Source organism: Moschus berezovskii, chromosome 6, assembly GCF_049115385.1.
Source record: "Moschus berezovskii isolate FMDL1 chromosome 6, NW_MosBer_1.0, whole genome shotgun sequence".
Taxonomy (NCBI): domain Eukaryota; kingdom Metazoa; phylum Chordata; class Mammalia; order Artiodactyla; family Moschidae; genus Moschus; species Moschus berezovskii.
Genome location: NC_142465.1, coordinates 47,724,566 through 47,749,688, shown reverse-complemented (window position 1 = coordinate 47,749,688; position 25,123 = coordinate 47,724,566). Strand labels below are relative to the sequence as shown.

Genomic DNA, 25,123 nt, shown 5'->3' with positions numbered 1-25,123 from the left:
AGAAAACATCCAGATTGGAAAGGAAGAAATAAAACTATCTCTATTCACTAATCCCATGATCTTCTATATAGAAACTCCTGAAAACTCCAGCAAAAAAAAAAAAAAAGCTACTAGGCCAAATAAATTTAGCAAGACTGCAGGATATAAGGTCAATGTGCAAAAATCAATTGTATTTTTATTTTTTTAAAGCTTTGATTTGTAATAGCTTTATTGAGATCTTCATAAGGATACGTCCATTTTAAGTGTACAATGCCAGTATTTTTAGTAAATGTATAATTGTATTTTATACAGTAACAATTAACAATCCAAAAGTGAAGTTAAGAACACAGTTCTACTTAGAGTAGCATCAAAATAATAAAACAATTAGGAATATATTTGACAAATTTAACAAAACAGTGTAAGACTTGTACCCTGAAAACTACAAAACACTTGAAAGAACTAAATAAAGATACCTTTTGTTCATAAATTGGGAAACTTAATCTTGTAATGATGGCAACACTTTCCGAATTGATCTATAGATTCATTACAATTCCTATTAAAAAAACTCAGTTGGATTTTCTTTTTCAGAAATTGACAAGCTGATCCTGAAATTCAGATAAAAGTGCAAAGGACCCAGGATAGTCAAAACAGTGTTGAAAAACAAGAACAAAGTTGGAAGGCTCACACTTTCCAATTTTAAAATTTACTTGAAAGCTACAGTAATCAAGACTGTATGGTACTGGCATAAGGAATAGATTCCAAATCTATGGAATAGAGTTGAGAGTCCAGAAATAAATGCATACATTTATAAGTAATTGATTTTGACAAGGGTGTCAAGAGCATTCACTAGAAAAAAAGCAAAGTCTTTTCAACCAGTATGCTGGAACAATTGTATATGCACATGCAAAGGAGTGAAGTTGTACTTCTACTTCACATCATAACACAAAAATTAATTCAAAATGATGAGAGACCTGAATTGTAGAGCAAAACTATAAAGCTATTAGAAGAAAACACAGTTGTCAATCTTTATGACTTTGAATTAGACACAGTTTCTTAATATGATGCAAAAAGCACAAGCAACCGAAGGAAAAATAGATAACTGGACATAATAAAATTTTTTAAAATATTTGTGGTTTTGTGCTTTGAAGTATACTATCAAGAAAGTGAAAAGATAACCACAAAATGAGAGGAAGTATTTGCAAATTATATATCTAATAAGAACTGAATATCCAGGATATATAAAGACCCTTTACAACTCAATAACAACAGTAACACAAAGACAACCCAATTTATAGACAAAAGTTAGAAACGGATATTTTTCCAAAGAAGTATACAAATGAGCAACAAGCACATGAAAATATGCTCAATATCATTAGTCATTGCATGCATGTGTTCTCAGTCACTATGTCATGTCCAAAGTGTGCACAGTTGTGTCCAACTCTTTGCAACCTTATGGACTGTAGCAACGAGACTCCTCTGTTCATAGGATTCTCCAGGCAAGAATACTAGAGTGGGTTGGGGTGCTGTCCTGTAGGGAACTTTTCCGACCCAGGGATCGAACCCTAGTCTCATGGCTCCTGCATTGGCAAGAGGATACTTTCCCATTAGTGCCACCTGGGAAGCCCTCATTAGTCATTGGTGGTGGTTTAGTTGCTAAGTTGTGTCCGACTTTTGCGACCCCATGGACTGTAGCCTGCCAGGCTCCTCTGTCCATGAAATTCTCCAGGCAAAAATACTGGAGTGAGTTGTCATTTCCTTCTCCAGGGGATCTTCCCCACCCAGGGATTGAACCCAGGTCTCCTGCATTGCAGGCAGATTCTTTACCAGCTGAGCTACAAGGGAAGCCCCCTTAGTCATTCAGTTCAGTTCAGTTCAGCTCAGTCATGTCTAACTCTTTGCAGCCCCGTGAATCACAGCACGCCAGGCCTCCCTGTCCATCACCAACTCCCGGAGTTCACTCGGGGAACACAAATCAAAACTGCAGTAAGATACTACTTTCAGCCCACTAAGTGACCATTAAAAATTAAAAGACAGTAACAAGTTTTGATGATGGTGTGGAGAAATTAGAATCCTCATACATTGTTGAGGATTGTATTTGTAGTTGCTTTGGAAAACAGTTGACAGTTACTCAAAAAGTTGAACAGAATTACCATTAGACCCAGCAACTCCATTCCTAGGTATATACCCAAGAGAAATGAAAACACATGTCCACACTAAAACTTGTACATGACTATTCATAGTAGCATTATTCTTTTTCATTATTTTTTATTGGAGGCTTGAACTGTGGTGTTGGAGAAGACTCTTGAGAGTCCCTTGGACTGCAAGGAGATCCAACCAGTCCATTCTAGAGGAGATCAATCCTGGGTGTTCATTGGAAGGACTGATGCTAAAGCTGAAACTCCAATACTTTGGCCACCTCATGCGACGAGTTGACTCACTGGAAAAGACTCTGATGTTAGGAAAGGTTGGGGGGGGAGGAGAAGGGGATGACAGAGAATGAGATGGCTGGATGGCATCACCGACTCAATGGACATGAGTTTGAGTGAACTCCGGGAGTTGGTGATGGACAGGGAGGCCTGGCGTGCTGTGATTCATGGGGTCACGAAGAGTCGGACACGACTGAGCGACTGAACTGAACTGAACTGAATTATTTTACAATATTATATTGGTTGGTTTTGCCATTATTCTTAATAGCCAAAAAGTGTAAATAAATCATATATCCATCAACTGATGAATGGACAAATAAAATGTGCTATATTCATGCAGGGAATTTTATTTGCCTATAAGAAGGACAGTAAAGAATATGCCTGCAATGCAGGAGACCCAGGTTCAATCCCTGGGTGGGGAAGATCCCCTGGAGAGGGGAATGGCTACCCATGCCAGTATTCATGCCTGGAGAATCCCCCTGACAGAGGAGATGGCAGGCTACAGTCCATAGGGTCACATAGGGTCGGACATGACTGAAGCGACTAAGCACACATGCGCAATGTTTATCTGTTAATCCCAAACTCCTAATTTATCCCTCCACCCTCCCTCTGAGGTAGGATTTCTACTCCTAAGAATCAGTGCCACACTTGTCAGCAAAATTGATTGTGCACAATATTTAATGAGCATTGTACTTAGTGACTTAAAAAAATGGAAGCTGATGTCTATGGATTAAAGAAGGTGAAATAGATGAAGATGCCGCCAAGGAGCACTGCTATCAAAAAGGATAATGTAGGGTATACTCACTAATAGTGAATGAGAGAAGCAAATGCAAAATACAATGTTTACTTTGATTTAATTTGTGGGAAACTGTTGGGGAGGGGGGCAAAGGAGAAAGTCCGGTGGTAGGAGTTCTGGGTGGTAGGAGTCCAGGGGATTTTTTTTTAATTAATTTTTATTGAAGTATAGTTGTGTTACAGGACTTCAGCAGTAAAGAATCTGCCTGCAATGCAGGAGATGCAGGTTCGATCCCTGGGTCGGGAAGATCCCCTGGAGGAAGACATGGCAACTCACTCCAGTGTTCTTGCCTGGAGAATCCCATGGAGAGAAGCCTGGGGGGCTACATACAGCCCATCGGGTCGAGAAGGGTTGGGCAACACTGAAGCCACTGAGCACACACACATGCAGAGTTTCTTGACCATGTTGTGTTAGTTTCTGCTATACAGAATCGGCTATCCACATACGAATACCCCCTCTTTTTTTAGATTTCCTTCCTGCTCAGTTCACCAGAGCATTGAGTCGAGTTCCCCATGCTGTGTGGCAGGTTATCGTTAGTTACCCATTTTTTGCACAGTGGTGTATATGTGTCAATCCCAATCTCCCAACTCATCCCACCTCTCCTTTGCCCTTTGAGATCCATGTTTGTTCTCTGTGTCTGTGTCTTTATCTCTGCTTTGCAAATTAAGTTCATCCGTGTCATTTTTCTAGAGTCTACACATATAGGTGATATTATACGATATTTGTTTTTCTCTTTCTGACTTACTTCACTCAGTATAACAGTCTCTCAATCTGTCCACATCTCTGCAAATGGCACAATTTCGTTGTTTCTAATGACTGAGTAATACAATTGCCTTGTGTATATGTACTGCATCGTCTTTATCCATTTCCCTGTTGATGAACATTTAGGTTGCTTTCACGTCCTGGCTATCATAAATAGTGCTGTAGTGAACTTTGAAGTACATGTATCTTTTTGACTTACGGATTTTTCTCTTAGGTTTCTGTCCAGGAGTGGGTTTTCTAGGTCATATGGTAATTCTCTTTTCCCCGGAGCTCGTGTAGGCAGTGCCCTGCCGCCCGTAGGCACGCAGAGAAAGAAGCTCCTGTGGCAGACCCCCTGTGTTCATGCACACCCTCCAACAATGGTCCCTTGCCTCTCTAGTGAGAGGCTTCTTCCCAGACTCCCTCATTTCTGGTGCTGTACGACCTGGCCCCCTCCAGCCGTCTTCACACAGTGAACCCCAGTCCTCCCCTGGCATCTGACCTTCGAAGTTGAGCCTCAGTTCACAGCCGCCACCCGCTCCACTGGGCGAGTGGACAAGCTTCTCGGTCTGGGAAGTGTGGGTCAGCACCCAACTATGTGCAGTCTCTCTCTGCTTTGCCCTCCGCACACTTGCTGCTCTCTCCTCTGAGGCTCCAAAGCTCCCTCTCTGTCCCCACCAGTGAGGGGACTTCCTAGTGTGTGGAAACCTTTCCTCCTTCACATCTCCCTCCCAAAGGTGCAGATCCCATCCCAATTTCTTTCTCTTTTTTTTTTTTTCTTTTGTCTTACCCAGTTACTTGGAGATTTCTTGCTCCTTTGGGAATCTGAGGACTTCTGCTGGTGTTCAGCAGATGTTCTGTGAGAGTTGTTACACACCTAGGTATTTTTTGATATAACTGTAGGGGAGAAGGTGAGCTCCATATCATACACCTCTGCTATTTTGATCTGATCTCTGAATGTTATGTATTTTAAAATAGTAATTTTCCAAATAAAATTTATTTGCAAAATACTCAAAATTATTCTGAAAATATTTAATTAAAATAAAATTATAATTTAGATGGAATGAACTTTTAATTTACAAAAACTGTGAAAGTCCTGAAAATATAGGTAAATATTAACATAATTTTGTCACTGGACAAAGCCATTTAAAGCAAGAGCAAATATTATAAAATAATACATTTTTTTAATGAAACAGTAAGAAAAAAGTTAACATATTTTTCAAAAATATTGAAATTAAAAGAAAAAATGACCAATTGGAAGAATATTCGCACCATGGTAGAGCAGTGATTCAAAACTCATTATGTGAAGAGCTCTTGGCAATAAATGGCTTTCTCTTCAGTGGAAGACTTATAGATGTGATGGTTAATTTCCTGTATCAACTTAACTGGGCTAAAGGATGTCCAGATATCTGTAAACCATTATTTCTGTAATGAGAGAAATTCCAGAAATATTGCTGTAAAATAAATTCTCTGAGGACAGTCCATTGGTTAGGATTCGGGTCTTCCACTGCTAGAGGCACGGGTTTGATCCCTTGCAGGTGAACTGAGATCCTGTATGCTGCATGGTATGGTTAAGAAACAAAAACAAAAAAAGTTGCCTGTTATTCTATACTGATTCCTGAATACTTGGATCAAATACTGTGCTCAGTTCAGTTCAGTTCAGTCTCTCAGTCGTGTCCGACTCTTTGCGACCCCATGAATCACAGCACGCCAGGCCTCCCTGTCCATCACCAACTCCCGGAGTTCACTCAAACTCATGTCCATCGAGTTGGTGATGCCATCCACCCATCTCATTCTCTGTCGTCTCCTTCTCCTCCCGCCCCCAATCCTGCCCAGCATCAGAATCTTTTCCAGTGAGTCAACTCGTCGCATGAGGTGGCCAAAATATTGGAGTTTCAGCTTTAGCATCAGTTCTTCCAGTGAACACCCAGGACTGATCTCCTCTAGAATGGACTGGTTGGATCTCCTTGCAGTCCAAGGGACTCTCAAGAGTCTTCTCCAGCACCATAGGATGATATGACGATTCTCTAAGATAATACAAACTTCCAAACTGGAACAATCTAGTAATGATTTTTTCTTTTTCAAAGCAGACCAGTTACTAGAGGTGAAATAGAGAAAGATCTCAATAGAACTACAATGAAGACTCCTATGTCCCAATCCCTTTTGGTGTCCAGAGACAACTATATTTCACTGTTTTTGTTTTCTCTTTTTCCATTGTTTAAATCCATGTTCAAACAGTAGGCTCTCCAATGTATATATTTTAGACAATCACCTGCCAATGTTTGAATCTGAGTGTTTGACTTTCTTACACCATCCCATTCCATCTCATTTTTCAGTCATTCATCCTTCAGATATCATAGTTTTGGGCCAAATTAACATGGAGTGCTTAACTTTATTTTAATTACATAATGTTCATTTTTATTGCTGCTTTTTCTTTGTGCTAATAATCATGCTCTTTAATATTTTCTTACTTCCTTATATACCTTTCTTTTACTTTTACAAAATTCTCCCACAGAATTGTAAGACTTCTTTGTATACTATTTTTCATATATATGCTATGCTAAGTCACTTCAGTCATGTCTGACTCTTTGCAACCCCATGGACCGTAGTCCACTAGGCTTCTCTATCCATGAGGATTAACCAGGCAAGAATACTGGAGTGGGTTGCCATTCCCTTCTCCAGGGTATCTGCCCGACCCAGGGATAGAACCCTCGTCTGTTTCCTGCACTGGGAGGTGGGTTCTTTACCACTAATGCCAATACCTGGGGAGCCCATGTACTTATTCATAATGTGTAACTGTTTCATTCTACCTTTTTCTCTTTTAAAAAGTCTTTCCTTTCTGAACTCCTTCAGCCTACTGCTCCAAACTGCACTGGTTGCACCTTGGACCTGCTATGTCTCTCCTCTATTAGGTATTCTGTTTCCTTGACCCTATGTCGTTGCCTGTATACCTTTGCTTTGGTGAGATACATCTTCAAGTAGCTTCCTGAGAAAGGGTGCATGGGAAATACAACTTTTGAATCTTATGTATTGATCAGAGTTCTTTTTCTGAGGCTGTAACATACTCTAATCAGTTTACTCAAAATGAAATTTGTTATTTGTTATCTATTTCCCATAAATCAATATAGGCCTGTACGTCCAACATCATTCCTTTAAAGAGAAGTAAGCAATTAGAAGTTCTGGTCAAATTTATGCTAAACTGATCTCAAATGTTTTCTTCGACCAGAACTGGTCACAGGCTTTAAGCACTCTCAAGCACACTGCAGAGTACTCCTGGAGGGATGAAAATCTTGTTGTTGTTCAGTCACCTAGTCATGTCCAACTCTTTGCAACCTCATGCTCTGCAGCATGCCAGGCCTCCCTGAATATCTTAGTCTGAGAAAAATAAGCCTAGATTAATAGCTGCAACACTAGGATAAGTTGAGAAGGCCATAGTACAAAAGTGAAGATGTGTCGGGAATGCGAAGCAGTTTCTTATGAATCTTGTTTGCCTGCAGGAGCTGCATTAGTTAGCCCTGAAAACCCCACCTCTATGCCTAGGTGGGTCGAATAGCCCAATATACAGTGAATGATATGTTGAATGGATGTCCCATGCTCAGGCGTCAGTAACAAACTAAGAGTTTCTTGAAAGGAGAAAAGCAATTTGTCAAAGAAAGCAAGGGTTTGATTCGCACTATCACAACTCTACAGGCTCCATCTATCCCTCTCATCCGGCACTCCTTGGATACCATTCGAGGTCCTGGGCCACAGAATTCCGTGAAAAGAGCAGGTTCTCCTGATCTGACTGCCACTGAAAGGGGTCAGGTTTGTAGATTGCTCAGTAAGGGATCAGTCTCAAATATGGGGAAGTGTTTCCTCAAAACATCAAGGGTCCATCAAACACTGTGCCTCTTAGTTTTAATGAGTGAAAGGGATAGCAGTCTCTTTCACCTTGGAGGAGATATCCGGAAATTCCCTGTGCCATGACACCCCCAGAAGCATCACTGAAATAACAGACCACTGCATTTCCCACCCTCCGGCACACCTGTACTTTACCAAGGAATCTAGAGCACTTTGTGCTCCCCAGTTTCTGATATCCGCAGTGTGTATCATCAGCATGATATCATCCGCCTGCAGTCCTGGAGACACAGGAGACCTGGGTTTGATTCCTGGGTGGGGACAATCCCCTGGAGGAGGAAAATGGCAAACCACTCCAGTATTTTTCTTGAAAAAGCCCATGGATAGAGAATCCTGAAGGGCTACAGTCCAGTCACAAAGAGTCGGACACAGCTGAGCGACTACACATGAGCGAGTATCATCTTTATTATGATCACAAATTTTGTGGATCATAAATGCAGGCAAGGCATAATGGGGACAGTTTATCTTTGCCCTGTGATGTCTGAGGTTCTAGTGAAATACTTGAAGCCTGGAGGCGAGAACCATCTGAACGCTCATTCACTCATGTATCAGAGAGTTGGTGTTGGCTGTTGAGTGGGGGGCCTTGGTTCCTTTCCACACAGGCCTCTCCATGTGGTTTCTCTGCATGGACTACTCTGAGCCTTCTCATAGCATAGTGTCAGAACTCCAAGGGCAAGCATTCCCAAGAGAGAGATGCAGGCAGAAGCTATGTCTTCTTTTTCTGATTTAGCCTTGGAAGTCACACAGCATCATTCCTCTGTAATCACAGACTCATCCATATTCTAGGGAAGGGAAACCCACAACACTGAGTAGAGAAGAGTCAATGTCACATTGTAAGAGCCTGCAAAATAAGATAGATATTGGTGGAATCATCTGTGGAAAAATACATTCTGCCACAAATAGGAAGCATCAATTTTCATCACCACTATCAATCAATTCTGGTTCTAGGGGACTTACCACAGACAGGATTTGTTGTTTTCACTTATGCAGAAATGATGGTTTTTAATATTTTATTTTATACACACACACACACACACACACACACACACACACATATAATGAATCCCAGGTGGCTTAGTAGTAAAGTATCCACCTGCCAGTGTAGGAGATGCAGGAGATGTGTGGGTTTGATCCCTGGGTTGGTAAATTCCCCTGGAGGAGGTAATGGCAACTCATTCCAGTATTCTTGCCTGGAGATTCCCATGGACAGAGGAGCCTGAAGGATGGCAGTCTATGGGGTCACAAAGAGTTGGACATGACTGAGTGACCAAACACACACACACATATACACACATTATGAGGCATTTCTGAAAGCATGCAAGAGCATTTAAGACATTTTATTTCATTTCAGTGTTCCATATGGTCATAAGAGGATTGGCCATTTCCTCAAGGATTTTAAATTATCATCATAAGCCGTTGAACACATATTTACATATACTGCCATGCTCATTCGGAGAAGGCAATGGCAAGCCACTCCAGTACTATTGCCTGGAAAATCCCATGGATGGAGGAGCCTGGTAGGCTGCAGTCCGTGGGGTCGCTAAGGGTCGGACACGACTGAGCAACTTCACTTTCACTTTTCACTTTCACACATTGGAGAAGGAAATGGCAACCCACTCCAGTGTTCTTGCCTGGAGAATCCCAGGGACAGGGGAGCCTGGTGGGCATCCGTCTATGGGGTCACACAGAGTCAGATACGACTGAAGTGACAGCAGCAGCAGCAGCAGCAGCCATGCTTATTGTAAATAATTATTGTTGAGCTTCTTCCAGATTAAAACTTGTTGTTTTGATCTGACTTCTATTGAAATTCAACCTCTATTTTTTGGCAAAGACACTGCATTTTTATTTTCTGAGTTTCCAGCTGAATGAACTGTTTTCTCTTCAAAGTGGACTGTTGTTCCAAACTTTTTTCAGTTTTCATAATGTCACCAACTTTAGCAGTCTATTTGAATCTAGAAGTTAAATAAATAATGTTAAATTACAAAAATGCAGATGTAGTCTCCACATGTAATATTACAGTCCAACTAAAGGAGAGTTGGGGGTGGGTGGGAATACTCTGTGGTGGGTTGTGAGCTGTTTTTCACAGAAACCGGTAAGGCTAGAACAATTCTTCATGAGTAGTGAGTGAGTCCAGATAATTGGGGCATTTTCCAATGTCTTCTTCCATGTCCCTCACCTTCAAGAACATTAGATGATTCAGTCTTTCTGGAACATCCATTACATTCCATTTCTTCTTCTTGGAATGTCCCCTTCCCAACCCATTCTCTGAGAAGCAAACTTCCATTCAACCTTAAAGACACAATCATGTTGTCTCTTTTGTGAAGCCTTCTATTTCCCCTCAAAGCCAAAATTTTCACTTCCTCTTTTGTAACTACAAAGCACTATTACTGCACTACATGTTCCTGGGAAGGGAAGAAGAAGAGAGCTAGGGAGTAACATCTAAGCTTTGTATCCTGTACTGAGCAGTCAAGAATGGTTTAGTGCATAAATGATCAAATCCCCAAACCTGTCATTCCAAGGAAGAAAGAAAGCTGTTAAAAATGCAGGTTCCTAATGCCTCTGAATGAGACTTTCAGAAGGGTGGATCTTTTGACAGTCTAGCGGTCTGTGGGACCATCCTTTGACGAACCCTATTCTAGGCTGGTCACCGCTCTGTACCTGTCCAGCTTGCTGTCTCTGAAGAGCTCGTTTTAGCGCCCCTTTGTTCTTAGCCCTACTTTTCACATTTTCTAAGCCATTTATTTGGCCTTTGGATTCTTCCATAAGATTATTTCCATTTAGCTTTGAGATGTGGGTGTGCATACCACTTGCCCTAGAATTTAGCTTAGCTGACATATAATTCCGTATGTGTTTGTTCAGTTAACCTACATTCAGAAGGAATGTGTGTTTGCATGCAGTGCACACGTTTGCAAACAATTAATGAAGTCATGAGGCATGTGAAATACTGTAGGGTTTATAAATGACTCAGTTAAACTTTTTATTCTACAGAGCTTTTTTTTTTTTTCTTTTTGGCTGTACAGGATCTCAGTTCCCTGACCAGGAACTGAACCTGGGCCATGCCAGTGAAAGCACCAAATTCTAACCACTAGACCACCAAGGAATTCCCCCACCTTGTTTTAAGTGCTTTTCTGATTGTATGTTTATATTTTCAGAAACGTCATTAAAATTATACACGAGAGCTGACACAGAGAGGTCTTACAGGATTTCAGAAAATAGGAAAGTATGGTATAAAATATAATTAAATCTATGTTCCAGTAGATAATGTTTTAAGAATTCATTTTCTAACCAAATTTACTTTGGAAATTATTTAATCTACTAAACCCATTCCAATATTATGTCTTTCATTAATCACCTCCCTAACCAAGTCAAGTCAAGAAAGAAACTGAAACCAAAAAAAAAGTCTTCATTTCTCTTTCTTAGGTAATGCCTAACATAGAACCCAGCCCCCAGTGTTTAGTTAAATAGATGGTGTGTTTTGTGCAGTGGTTTTTTTTAAAGTGACTCAGTAAAGGAGGAAAGTGAATTTTGCCCACTCTGCCCACATGATTGAAACGCAATCCTCAAGACGCATCACAAAGAACCCACTCAAGAAGTGTTCTATTAAAATACAAATTCATTGTTGTAGGCTGAAAAAGAATGCTGTTATGAATCTTGATAAGCCCTAAAATAAGATAATGTAAAATAAGTGATAATGCATACATAATCAGATATTTCACTTCAGGTGATGATAGCGTCTTCCCTTTATAAACTCTGTGAAAGTTTTTACATTAATACACTCAGAATTGCCCATTCAGTTCCATCAATTTCCTTCATGAATGCAAAAGTCAAATTTCCTTTCTAAAAGATAGGCATTAAACAAATATATTTTATCATGTGCTTCTTTTTCTCCTGACTTTTTAAAGAGAGTGATTTCATGCAATTTTAGGCAGCAAATGACACAGCCTCAAGTGAAGGTTATTTGGGTGATAATGGTATTAGAAGTTGGGAAATGCAGCCTTTGCAAATGAAAAACAAGAAAAGGTCAGAACGGCACGAAGAAGTTTCTCCAAGGGAATGCTTATTGTCCTCCATGACCGAAGACGTTGTGTCTATAAATTCACCTAAGTGAAATTACATCTGTGGCACCAAAAACCAACCCTGAAGCCAAATTGAGACAGGAGGGAACAAGCAAAGACTTACATTTCCCTGAGAATGTACCGGGAAATCCAAGGGCTGCAACCGACAGCCTCAGCCCGCCAATCCACAGGACTTCACAAAGTCCATTCCCAAGAAAACATTACACTAGTTCTCCAAGAGAGGGGTGTGGAAGTCAGGCCATCTCCCTGACCACTGAATCAGGGGGCTCCAAAAAGAGATAACTGGGAAGCCCTAAATCGAGGCACTGTGGTGCAGTGGTTGAGAATTCTCTGCAGGGAATTCCTCAGCAGTCCAGTGGTTAAGACTCTGCACTCTCACTGCCGGGGGTCCCGGTTCAATCCTTGGTCAGAGAACTAAGACCCCACAAGCACCAAAAAAAAAAAAAAAAAAAATTAAAATAATAAAATAAAATGACCCAAGAAGCTCAGGAAAGAAAGAATTTCAGCGATCTGAATCCCAGCTGTTCCATTTGCCATTGTAATCTAAGAAAATATTTTTTTAATTTTTAAATTTTTTTGGCTGTGCTGGGTCTTTGTTGCTGCTCAGGCTTTTCCCTAGTTGTGACAAGTGGGTGTTACTCTTTAGTTGCAGTGAGCAGGTCTCTCATTTCAGTGGCTTCTCTTGCTGTGGAGCACAGGCTCTAGGTGCATGGGCTCAGTAGTTGCTGCCCCTGGGCTCTAGAGCACAGCCTCAACAGTTGTGGCACTCAGGTTTAGCTGCTCCATGGCATGTAGGACCAGAGATCGAACGCGTGTCTTCTGCATTGGCAGGCGGATTCTCTACCACTGAGCTACCAGGGAAGCCCTAAGGAAAGTTTTCCTAAACTCCTCTGTCCCTTAGTTTCCTCATCTGTACAATGAGGGTGATTATAATATTTGTTCATTTGAATTGAATGAGATTTGGATTAATGAGATGCTTGATATATAGTCAATAAATGTTAACCATGCTGATGATAGTGATGATAATGGTGATAAGACACACATTGTTATTTGTGCCCCTCCTCCAAAGGAGAGAGATTTATGAGGGAGCTATTTGGTGCCAGGAAAACCTTGAACAACCTGAACAACCCAGAAAAGAAAATCTCTATGACTGATTTTTGAATTCTTTTTTCTGGAACACTGCTTTGAATTTTCACTTATACCTTATTTTAAAATTCTAACAATCTACACTGATCCACTAAATTGAGAAAGATTCTAGAGCAAATCTGAGTTAGGCTTCATAGAAATTTTAAAGACCAATTAAATGAACAACCAAGGTATAACAAAATAGATAATAATGATTTTTAAGAGCCTTAAAGTTTAGCCTTTTAACAATTTCCCCAATTTTCCTTTCAAGGAGTTGTGTACTTTAGAAGTTGCTGGAGTATTGTAAACTCATTATTTATATGATACTCTTTGGAAAGAATGCAGTCCATGGAAAAAATACTTAAATTTTGATCACAGGTTATTTTCCCCAATGTGAGAGAGTACTTTGCTTCCCAAAATCCATCTATACTAGCTCAAAGTCTCCTAGAGGCAATACACATTTCTTTTATCCCGCATAAAATCACAGCATACCTAATATAAAACTTTATGCCCTCAGTGAAAGTTTTAGTCTGACTTTTTCAGAAATGCGTAGCTGTAATTCTCCTGGTCAGACTATAGAGCTGTCATTCAGTAGAGACATTTCTTTTAAATCCATTTCTTTCCCCCTCCTCCCAAAACTGAATAGTAAAGTTTTCAAACTGAGATAATTACAGAATTTAAAAATCTGCTTTAATTACATTTGGTTGTTGGTTGTTATTCCCCAAAATGTTTCGCGTACCTCTTGTTTTGAGTATCAGTTGTTCTGTTGCTAAATCATGTCCAACTCTTGCAACCCCATGGACTGTAGCCCACCAGGTTCCTCTGTCCATGGATTTCCCAAGTAAGATTACTGGAGTGGGTTGCCATTTCCTTCTCCAGGGGCTCTTTCCAACCCAGGGATCGAAACTGTGTCTCCTGCATTGGCAGGCAGATACTTTTTTGCCTAGCCACTAGGGAAGCCCTGTGCTGAGTGTCCCTATTGCAAAAAGAGCTCTGATAAGTTTTTCAAGTTTCACACCTCTTGGCTTCTACCTCCAGATCTAGAAATTTCTGCCCCCTACAAAGAGTACAGTCATTTGGCACAACTACTCTCACTTTATAACTAGTTTACCATGATACAGAAAAAGTTTTTAGTAGAAGGAAAGGAAACATCTGTCACATTATAGGAAATAAGCAACAGGAAAATTAGAAACCCTTTATAAACATTTTCCTAATGCAAAATACATGTCTCCAAGTAAAGACTAACCACACTTGTCCTCCTTGCTGGCTGGAATGGTGGTTTCATTAGGCTTCCTGGCCATCTCCCCAGTGGGCAGGATCTCTTCTGGAGAAAACACTCAACAGTGTTTGCAGTCCTGCCTTCTGCTGGGTCCTTTCTTGCTGTATCTTCAAGAATAGAATCCTAGAGATATAGAGCTAGAATTTATTTTAGAAACTTAGCAGATTATAAAAAATGAAACCCAGAAAAAAAGTAATTTACTTCCAGCCCCAAACACGTAACAACTAGTAAGACTGGAACCCTATCTAATGGTCTCCATTGCTTCTAAGCCCGACTGCTGCTTTGAAGAGCTCAGGATTCATAATTTCACAGAATTTTTTAGCTATATATTATTGTTATTAGTAGAAGTGAAACTATGCAGAGGGTAAATATGCATTGAGACAATATTTGTATAACATCTGAATTTGTTATATATAATAGAAAAATATTTCAAATATTTTAAATTTTTAAATAAAGAAAACTTTAAGTTTTAATCTAAGAAATTTAAAATAAAAATATTTTAAAATTAATTTAAAATTTAAGTTTTAAAATTAAAAATTTAGTTCTAAAAAATGTTAAATATTTAAAACTTAAATGAAATAAAATTTAAAATGTGTTTATACATACTTTAAAATGTTTAACTGCTATAAAAAAGAACTTCCTCTTCTTGAATAAAGATGTGGGCATGAGTTTGAGTGAACTCTGGGAGTTGGTGATGGACAGGGAGGCCTGGCGTGCTGTGATTGATGGGGTCATGGAGAGTCGGACACGACTGAGCAACTGAACTGAACTGAACTGAACATGTGTTATTATTAATTAATTTTACCAACATTTTTGAAATTTCCATGTTAACCAGGCGTAGTCCTAGGTTTAAAGATACAGAAGAGAAAATAATAGCCCTTGTCCCAGCTTGCCAACAAATTGGAGAGGCTGACGTAAAACAGACAAGTATAATACTGTGTGATTCCACATGGCAGATTTGGGAACAAGAGCTTCTGTATGACTGCATCCCAGGCTTGAGTGAGAATGAGGACGGGGCAGGGACCAGATCATGGCAAGCTTTATACATTGTGCTAAAATGTTTGTATTTTACCCAGAAATGGCTGGAAGACATTGAGAAGGTAGATGCTCTAAAATCATGTGACTCAAATGATACTATAGAGCTAGTGGATTTTTTTTCTGCTCCTTAATACTGAACACCTTGATAGAACATCTGAGAGTGGAATATGATGAGTCATCAGACTCTAGTTCCAGTTGTAGAACTGACGGAAATCTCAGTTTCCTCATCTCTAAGGTGGGGGGTCATTATAGGATTGTTGTAAGAAGGATCAGAGGTAAGACTATTAAACATTTATTACCATGTCTGGCATAGTAAGGGCTTCCCTTGTGACTCAGCTGATGAAGAATCCACCTGCAATGCAGAAGACCTGGGTTTGATCCCTGGGTTGGGAAGATGCCCTGGAGAAGGGAAAAGGCCACCCACTCCAGTATCCTGGCCTGGAGAATTCCATGGACTATATAGAGTTGGACATGACTGAGGGACTTCCACTTCACTGGAACAGTAAACACTCAATAACTGTAAACTGGCATCGTCTTCATCATGATCATCATCATAAAAGACTGAAATGGAAAAAATGGATTAGAATACTAAGGGTTAATTGTAACATCTAGGATTAAGAGCAGTCTTCTAACTCTGCTGAGTATATTGCTTCAAGTAATCCAGTCCCTTCACAGAGAACTACTTTGTCAGAGGCATGGCTCGAAAGGGCAACAGTTAGCAAAATGCATTGATTATGTCATTGAGATGAACTTTCCCTTTGATTTTGCTGTTCAAGAACTTGAAGAGAAGAAAACGAGTTTCAGCTCCTGAGATCAGTATCAGAGGAGAGCTGTGTGCTTGCTTTGCTAGTTAAAAGTAGAAGAGGAAGACGTCAAAGTCTGCTGGAGACTGGGGATAAAAATCAACTTTTGTGTTACCTCTCTTTGTTGATCAGCAGGCCCATATTATGCTTTCAACCCACTAGTAGATTGTAACTAATTGTTTATAAAGTATCTTTATAGTCTAACGACTGAAAGTTATTTTTGGCTATATCTTTATTATTGGAATTCTTCTTGTAATTGCTCCAAATTCAAAATTTGAAATATAGTTTAGCAATTCCAATTTGGTTAAATTGAAAATTAAGTAGGTCAGAATTAGATTTACCATAAGCATAATGCCATCTATCTATTAAAAACGGCCTATATTTCAGTATTCTATAGAATAATAGGTTTACTTTCTGTGTTCTGTTTTGTTAGTGCTCCTATATTCCTCCCTGTAAGAGAGAAAATCAGAAGAACTTGGAAAGTGTCATGAATTGGCAACAGTACTGGAAAGATGAGATTGGTTCCCAGCCATTTACTTGCTATTTTAATCAATTTCAAAGGTAAGCGAATATTTACATGTGCATATTAAAGTTGTTTGTAGCCTTGGTAGCTAATTATATTAATAAATCATAGATTGTGCTCACTTGGCAAAATATACAACATGGAGATAGATAGTCCCGACTCTTCCTAGCGTGTAGTTTGGGTAGCCCTTCCTTACTCTATAGGATGGGGGGCATGTAAAGAACCTGCTAGCCAAAAAAGGTGAGAACTTGTATCATGCATCACAGAGTTTACCCTCTGGATACACTAAGAAAGTGCCTTTAGGTAGGAGGACTGTATACTAGGAGTGTTCTCCTGAATCATTTGTGATTAATGATCACAAACTGAACAGTTGTTCAGATTTATCATCATTTTGAGCTACATCAAATCTTATGTCTCTTTTTCCTTTCTATTCTGACCAGACATCTTCAAATGTTTCCATCATTAAAACTTTACTTGACCTAGAGAGAACTCAAATTATAGCATACAGCAACAGTTTCTTGAACTAGAATATTTCAGTATCCACCCAGATTAATCATAGTAATTTGTTCATCCAATGTCGAGTATTCTCAGCTCTTTGTGTCCCTCTCCATTTGGGTGTTCCACACTTAGGTCACACTTTCTCTTCCTCCCATAACCCCTCTCGTAGTGAACGGCACTATAGTCTACTCATTTACAGAGTCTAGAAACTTTGAGTGATTCTTAACTCACTTTTCTCCTTTATGCTCTGTAACCTATATTTATCATTTTGTTGATTTTATCCTGTATTAACTCTTCTGTGCCTTCCCTCTGCCACTGTGTTAATTCAGATTCATGTTATTTCTCATGAATCCGAGAACACAGTAGTCTTCTAACTATTGACACAACAATAGTCTTCTAACTAGCCCTTCTACTTCCACCCTTTGCCCCATTCTAAGACATTCTCCACGTTGCTGCCAAGACTGTGTTTCTTAAACTTGAAAGCGAGAATGAGCAGTTAGGATCTACGTCTGAGGCAGGGATATGGCCGAGTCTCCTAATTCATGTAGAGGAAGGAGGTACATAAAAGGGGCAATTTGTAGAACATCGAAAAGTGCCAGCTACAAGATATACCTCTGTGTGCTGGCTGGAGCTCTTTCTCAGGTTTGGAACCCTCACTGTCATAACTATACCAGAAGAACTTAAAAAAAATGCATCACAGATGAATTAACTTAGAATCTTTGGTGGTTGAACCTAGGCATTAGCATTTAAAAAATCAGTTCTAGGGATTCTAATATACAGTCAGGATTGAGAGCCACTGCTCTGTCCTCTCACCCATACCCTCTACTGGAATTGTTTGTATGCCCATCTTCCCAACCAGATTGCCTACTGGTTAGTGGTATGGACCATATCTTCTTTGGCTTTGTATCCCTAGTACTTAGCACAGTGCCTAGTTCTCAGTTAAGAAATGTTTGGTGAATGAATGAATCAGTGAATGCAATGTGCCAGGATAATAAGGAGGGTTCTTTGCTTCCAAGAAATTAGACTTTATTGGGGGAAACAGAGCTTATGCAATGTAAGGACACAGTGAAGGACAGAAATGGTTTACCTATCAGAAGCAGAAGATATTAAGAAGAGGTGGCAAGAATTTCATGCAAAATATGATTTCATCAGTTAGAAATGAAAGGGAGGAAGACCGTGAAGGTGGGGTGGCTGTGATAAAAAAACAAGTTTGGCAATATAAGTAACATTAAGTGCATAGGTTACGGAGTGGTGAATTTGTAAGCTGGAAACTTAGCTTAGGGTTAGATTTCCAAAGGGTCATAAATGCCATGTTAAGGAGAATGATCTTTGTCATTTGGGCAATGAAAATTTGTGAAAAGGTTTTCTTTTTTTTGAACCAAAGACTCACTTGAGTAGATCTCTGATATAGAAAGTAAGGGGTGTGAGAGTTGAACGTGTATTGGAGAGGAAAGATGGGCTGAAAGCAAGGAGCTCCAGCTCAGAGATGGGGGGGATGTATGAAGAGTACTGAATGAAAAACATAGCATTTCTGAGTGGCTCCCTGTGGCAGTCATTGTGAATAACATTTTGGTTAGATCACTAAATTTCTTATAATAGTTCTAAATACTGGCCCCACTTGACAGGTGGGAAAACTGAGTCTTAAAGACTCCAGCTGACGTATTTAAGTGAAAAAAAAACAGAATGCAGCTTGAAACCAGCTCATCTGATTCCCTGAGCTCCTTCTGTTAGCCCTTTTCTAATCCCAGTAAAACAGTTTGAGAGTAGTGGTGGTGGCAGTAGTCCATGGAGGGGTATATCAGAAAGACATTTAGAGTCACAGTCAACAGAACTTAGCAGCCATGTGAGTTATGCGGAAAAGGGAGGTATCACATTTGACTGAGTGTGAGAAAAGGATAGTCTGGCTCTGACTATGCTGAATGTGAGAGTTTCAAGATATCCAAAAGAAAGAGGTAGAAGTATAGACTTTCAGTTCAAGAGCAAGAAGTCAGGGTTGATGTTATATGGCTCTGGGAATCGTGGGCACCCAAGCCATAGTTGAAGCAAAGAGAAAGAATGCACACTGGGAAAGAATGCATACGGGAGTGAGGAGAGAAATGTTGACAGAATCTTGGGATCCTCTGTGTTGATGGTATGAGGGGGAGGAGATGGAGAGAGAGTGGCCAGTTGTTGAGAGGAAAGTGAAAAGATTTGGAAGGGTGAGTGTTTTAAGGGGAAAAGAATAATCAAGATGCACTACTGAGAAGTCGTCAATTGTGGCAGCTCCGAGTGTGCAAGTGATCTTTGTGAACATGGTTTAGGTACTGCCTTAAAGCAAAGGACTTAAAATCACTTTGTCTTAGGCTGAGATGAGCCTGTAAAGGCTTTACCAAGTGCAGACTACTTTTTCAAGAAGTTTGCCGTGACTGGAAAAAGAATTTGAGGGAGGAGATGAGTAATTGAGAGGGAAATAGGAATGGATACAGAGAAATGAGACAGGGTATGGACTAAAACTGCTGAGGAAGAAGGAAATATTGACTACACACAGCAAATAAGGAAAAAAGGGAACACTCCCTGAGGAAAATAGGGGAGGAATGAAATACAAAGGTGAAGTGGGGATATGTTTTTCAGTGAGACGGGGAGCCCAGCCGCAGGAAATAGGCCCTAGCAGTCAAGACAGTTTGATACTGAACCCACCACAGTCTGCACCATGTGATCCTTTAGGCTCCCAACCCCTGGACCAGGAGCTGGTTTCCGAATATGCATGACCTTGAGTTTGCAGGAGGAAGCAGACAGACACCCCCTCCCACGGCCTGTGCTACCCAGCTGCTGGTCATCTTGGTAACTTGCCCTCACTCCCCACTCAAGTACCAAGTTTTCTGAAGGCTGCCTCCTCCAAATAGGGCTGCCTTCTGCTAGGGCACGAACTCTGAATATTCTCGGTACCAAATCAAACAGGACCATTCCCTGGCATGCTGAGAATTATCTGTAAAGAACTCACCCTGCATTATGCTGGGTTGGCCAAAAAGTTTTTGGTGTTTTTTCTGTAACATCTAATGGAAAAACCTGAATGAACTTTTTGGCCAACACAGTATGTCAGTTATAGTATATCAACTTTAGTAGTGGTGCATTTAAGCTCATCATTCCTTCTTCGGAACAGATACCCATTCCCCATCCATCATCTCACTGTCCCATTTTCAAACTGTTGGGGTATAGACAGAAGTAAGGGTGGTCTCTCACAACTCAGAAGCACTGCAGACATGATTTTAAGTGACTTTGAGAAAACAGAAGTTTGAAGTTTGGCTCTTTTATCATGACATTTGCAAGAGGAAACAAGAGTGCTGGTTGGAGGTGTGAAAAATGGCAGCTCCTTGGTGCCATCTACTCTTAATACACTTTCTACTACTGCAAAATATGAAATAAAAATAGACTCACTGTAAAGACTCCCAGATGCTCTTGATAAGATGAACTTTATATTTAAAGTAACCTTTAGATTTCACTCAAATGCAGGATTGGGGAGAAAAGTTACCAAGAAGTTTCCATTTTCAAGAAAAGGATGTTATTTTAAAAATCTAAGACAAAGATGATTGGAGTCTTAGCTTTCCATTTGTGAAGGCTTATTTAGGTGAGTTACACTCAGAAATAGAATCTTCAGTGGCCAGAGCAGCCATCAGTAGCCATGCCTTCCCTGGAAGGACGGTCCCCATGCAATCACCTCTTCCTTCTGTGCCACCCAAGAAGCACAACATGGTATGGTGACTTCATGTCCAGGGCTCGTGGAACCAGCCCATATGTGTGGGCTGTATGATCTTCCCATACAGCCTTTTGGCTCTAGGTCTCCTTCAACCCTGAAGCATCAAATCTCCATACAATGGGTAGATTTTTATTTTACACACTTTGGCATAGGTAAGGTCACACTTACTTTCCCTATATATTTTTGTCTCTTGTTAGCCTTTCCTTGGCTTATCTTTTCTCAGCAAAACCCCAGCAATGCCCACTTCTCTCTCTCTCAAAGTCTCTCAGTAATGTCCAGCTCTTTGCCACCCCATGAACTGTAGCCTACATGGCTCTGTGCCCCCTTAACACAGTCTTTTTCTTTTTTTGGCTGTGCTGGATCTTTGTTTCTGCATGGACTTTTCTCTAGTTGCAGCAAGTGAGGGCTACTCTTTAGTTGCAGTGTGCAGGCTTCTCATTGCAGTGGCTTCTCCTGTTGCAGAGCTTGGGCTCTAAGAGCTCAGGCTTCAGCAGTTGTGGCTCCTGGGCTCTAGAGCACAGGCTCAGTAGTTGTGGCACACAGGCTTGGTTGCTCCAAGGTATGTGGGATCTTCCCGGACCAGGAATGGAACCCGTGTCTCCTGCATTGGCAGGTGGATTCTTTACCGCTGAGCCACCAGGGAAGCCCACCAAGTTTGTTTTGAAATCTCCATTCCATGGCTCGAAAACATCTCGGAGTCTTACTTAGTCTTTCCATACAATTTTCCTCCCTCATCTTTGCCTTCACCAGCCTCCCCTTGACAAAGATGTGTCCCTGGAAAATGGGTACTCATTCCTTAATTCCCTTTGGATCTAAGAACAAGGAAGAGTGATCTGTCCTTAGTTTTTGACTTTTCCTCTTAAGGAAAGCATTGTATTTTTCTATACGGGTTTACTTTTTAATACTTAATTTTTTTGTCCTAAGTGGATAATAGTTCACAGAGGGCACAGAGCAGGCTTACACTTGCACACGTGCGCACACCCACACACACACACATACACGCACACAATTGTCAAATGAACCGATCCAGCCACTTCATTGTGAAGCCTTGAATTCATTCCCTCAGTTGAGGCCCTCACTGTTTCCCATCTAGAGTGTTGAAGTGCCCCTCAACTGGTCTTTTAGGCTTGGCCTTTCTTTCATCAATCATCTACACTACGCTAAGGTTTGTTGTACTTTATTTAAGTCTTATTTGATTTTGTCATAGTCCTTGATTAATTTTTTCTGCCGCTTTATTGTTCATTGGATGAAGACTGTGCCCTTCCGATTCCAGGTTCAACTTCTGCTGTTTACTCATATGTCCATAAGCTGGAAAAAGAAAAACAGACGTGATCCATGCCTTCATGGAGCTTATAGCGTATCATCACATTAGATATGTAATTACAAAGTGGAGTAAACACCATAAAGCCAGGGGTGCTGCTATGAGATATTATAACAAGGATAGCAAGGTGGGGAATTTCAAAGGCCTGTATGCACAAATCATAATTAGGTAGAGACCAGAAGATGATCAAGAGTTAGGTAGGCAAAAAGCAAGGGGAACAGTATTTCAGAATGAGACCACTGTGTGCAGAGGTTCTGAGGCAAGAAAGTTTGGTGAGTTTTAGGACCCAAAAGGCCCCCATGACAGAGGAGCTGTTAGGGAGAAGGAAGGTGGTGAGTGTTGATTCTGGAGAGAATAGGCAGGGTTTACATTTCTCTTAAACTCAGTGAGTAGCCAGTGATGGGGAGTGGTGCCATGACCTGACTTAAAGGTTTTCCCATTCATTCCACCTAGTCCAGTCACCTCAGAGTACACCCTGTTTCACACACACATTCATGCCTCTGCCCTGTCTCTCTCTCCTTCCTTCACCTTTTCCCTTTTGTAGGAATTAGCACACTGCAGTGGTAGGAAGGCTGAAACTAGCCACTTTGTAACATGTGGTATGTTACTCTGACCTACGTGTGCCCCCATTCCCTTTGTAGAAGGGAGAAATAATAAGGTTATTGTGAGGTTATCAATGAGATGGCACATGCCTGCTGCTGCTAAGTCGCTTCAGTCGTGTCCGACTCTGTGCGACCCCGTAGACGGCAGCCGACCAGGCTCCGTCGTCCCTGGGATTCTCCAGGCAAGAACACTGGAGTGGGTTGCCATTTCCTTCTCCAGTGTGTGAAAGTGAAAAGTGAAAGTGAAGTCGCTCAGTTGTGTCCGACTAGTAGCAACCCCATGGACTGCAGCCCGCCAGGCTCCTCTGTCCATGCGATTTTCTAGGCAAGAGTACTGGAGTGGCCCTGAGTAATTCCTATGAAAGTGTTTGCCATTATTATTTTTGTTACTATTAAGACTTGCCTCAAAGGCCACTGTGTAAACTTCTCTCACCTTTTCAGATATAATCAGTCTCTCCCTCTTCTGAGTTCCTACAGGGCTATGACTGCTTTTATCACACTGTTAGAGAGTTGGCTGAATATGTATCTTTCTCCTTGGATAGGTTATGACTTCCTTAATGCAACAACCATGTGGTCTTAGGTGTCTGCTTTACATTTCTTCTCTACCACTTAATAACTTTGTGACCTAGGGTAAATTGTAGAACTTCTTGCTCTTGATTTTGTTATCTGTAAAATAAGACAACATTGTCTATCTTAAGGATTTTACTTTTTATTTGTTTATTTTGGTAGTGATCATATCTGCACAAGAATGAGTACTTAGTATATGTATGTGCTTTTCTTTCCTTGTCCTGTAAATTTCTAACATCAATGGTGGAAACAACCAATCAGAGCATAGCCTAGTTATTCACTGATTAGATGCTGAGTGAGATCTTGAATGAATACATAATATAAATTTGATTAATGAGTAAAGTGATGGAACACACAAAAATAACTCAAAGGAAAGAATTCTATTGTGAAATAAAATAAATATGTTGTACTTCTGATCCTGAACAGATATATCCTAATTTTTAAGTTCACCCAGAGTATGTTTGTCCTGTGGTATATATTTTCCAAATTAAGTTTGTCCTTAGCATTTTAGAGAAAGATGAACATAATGGTCTGAGCTAAAGTTGAATAGAATGCTCTTTAGAGTACAGTTTAAAAGTCATAGAAAAGGAATGCTCACTTACTTAGGGCTTAATTTTCTTAACTACAAAATTTTATAGATTAAATGATCTCTAAGAGTCCTCTAAGTTTTCAAGTTTTATGATTTTGTAATTCCCTGATTCTGAAGGTATGTACAATTATAATAGCTTAAAACGTTGGATCAAATCCTAATGGTGAAAGAGAAAGAAAATTAGCAAAGAACCAAATGGTTAACAGTCTGGAGCCATTAAGTGGAGGAGCAGAGAGTCCTACCTCAACAGTAATTGAGTTTCTTAATGATGACACTGAGTCATCAAAAAAGTTAAATTTGGTTCAATATACTCTCTTTAAAAGGTAAGGAAATGTGTAATGCATTTTTAGAAAGATGTTACCAATTATATTTTAATATTTATATTGGTTTTTATTCAACTTAAAAGGTTAAACTTCAATTATTTGGAAGAATCACTTATGTGAATGCCTACCTCCTTCCCTTGAAATAAACAATATTGTTTCAGGGAGTCCAAAATCTTCCTGCCACGAAATAACTAAACACTCTTCTATCATGGTATTACCCTTCACAGTATCCTGGATTTCATCCATCAAATTACCACCATTTTAGTCTTTTATGCTTTAAAAAAAATTTTTTTTAACTGGTGGATAATTGGTTTACAATATTGTGTTGGTTTCTGCCACAGATGACAAACAAACACGTGAAAAGATGCTCAACACTGCTCATTACTAGAGAAATGCAAATCAAAATTACAATGAGGTATCACCTCACTCCGGTCAGAATGGCCATTAAAATCTGTAAGCAATAAATATTGGAGAGTATGTGGAGAAACAGAAACCCTCTTGCACTGTTGATGGGAATGTAAATTGATACAGCCACTATGGAGAACAGTATGGAGATTCCTTAAAAAACTAGGAATTAGAACTACCCCCGTGGTTCAGTGGTAAAGAATCTGCCTGCCAATGTAGGAGACTTTCAGGAGACAAGGGTTCTATCCCTGGGTCAGAAAGATCCCCTGGAGGAGAAAATGGCAACCCACTCCAATATTCTTGCCTGAAAAATTCCATGGACTGAGAAATTCAGTGGGCTACAGTCCATGGGATCGCAAAGAGTTGGACATGACTGAGCACCTGAGCACACATACCCTATTA

The 25,123-nt window shown here is 40.2% G+C and overlaps 1 protein-coding gene across 1 annotated transcript in view; it reads left to right on the top strand.

Annotated features, from left to right (window-relative positions):
• Positions 1-25,123, top strand: part of KCNMB4 (potassium calcium-activated channel subfamily M regulatory beta subunit 4) — a 79,333-nt gene that overhangs the window by 16,122 nt on the left and 38,088 nt on the right. Inside the window, exon 2 of the mRNA XM_055394798.2 lies at positions 16,594-16,721. Coding sequence (XP_055250773.2) covers positions 16,594-16,721 — 128 coding nt within the window. The remainder of the gene's footprint in view (positions 1-16,593; positions 16,722-25,123) is intronic.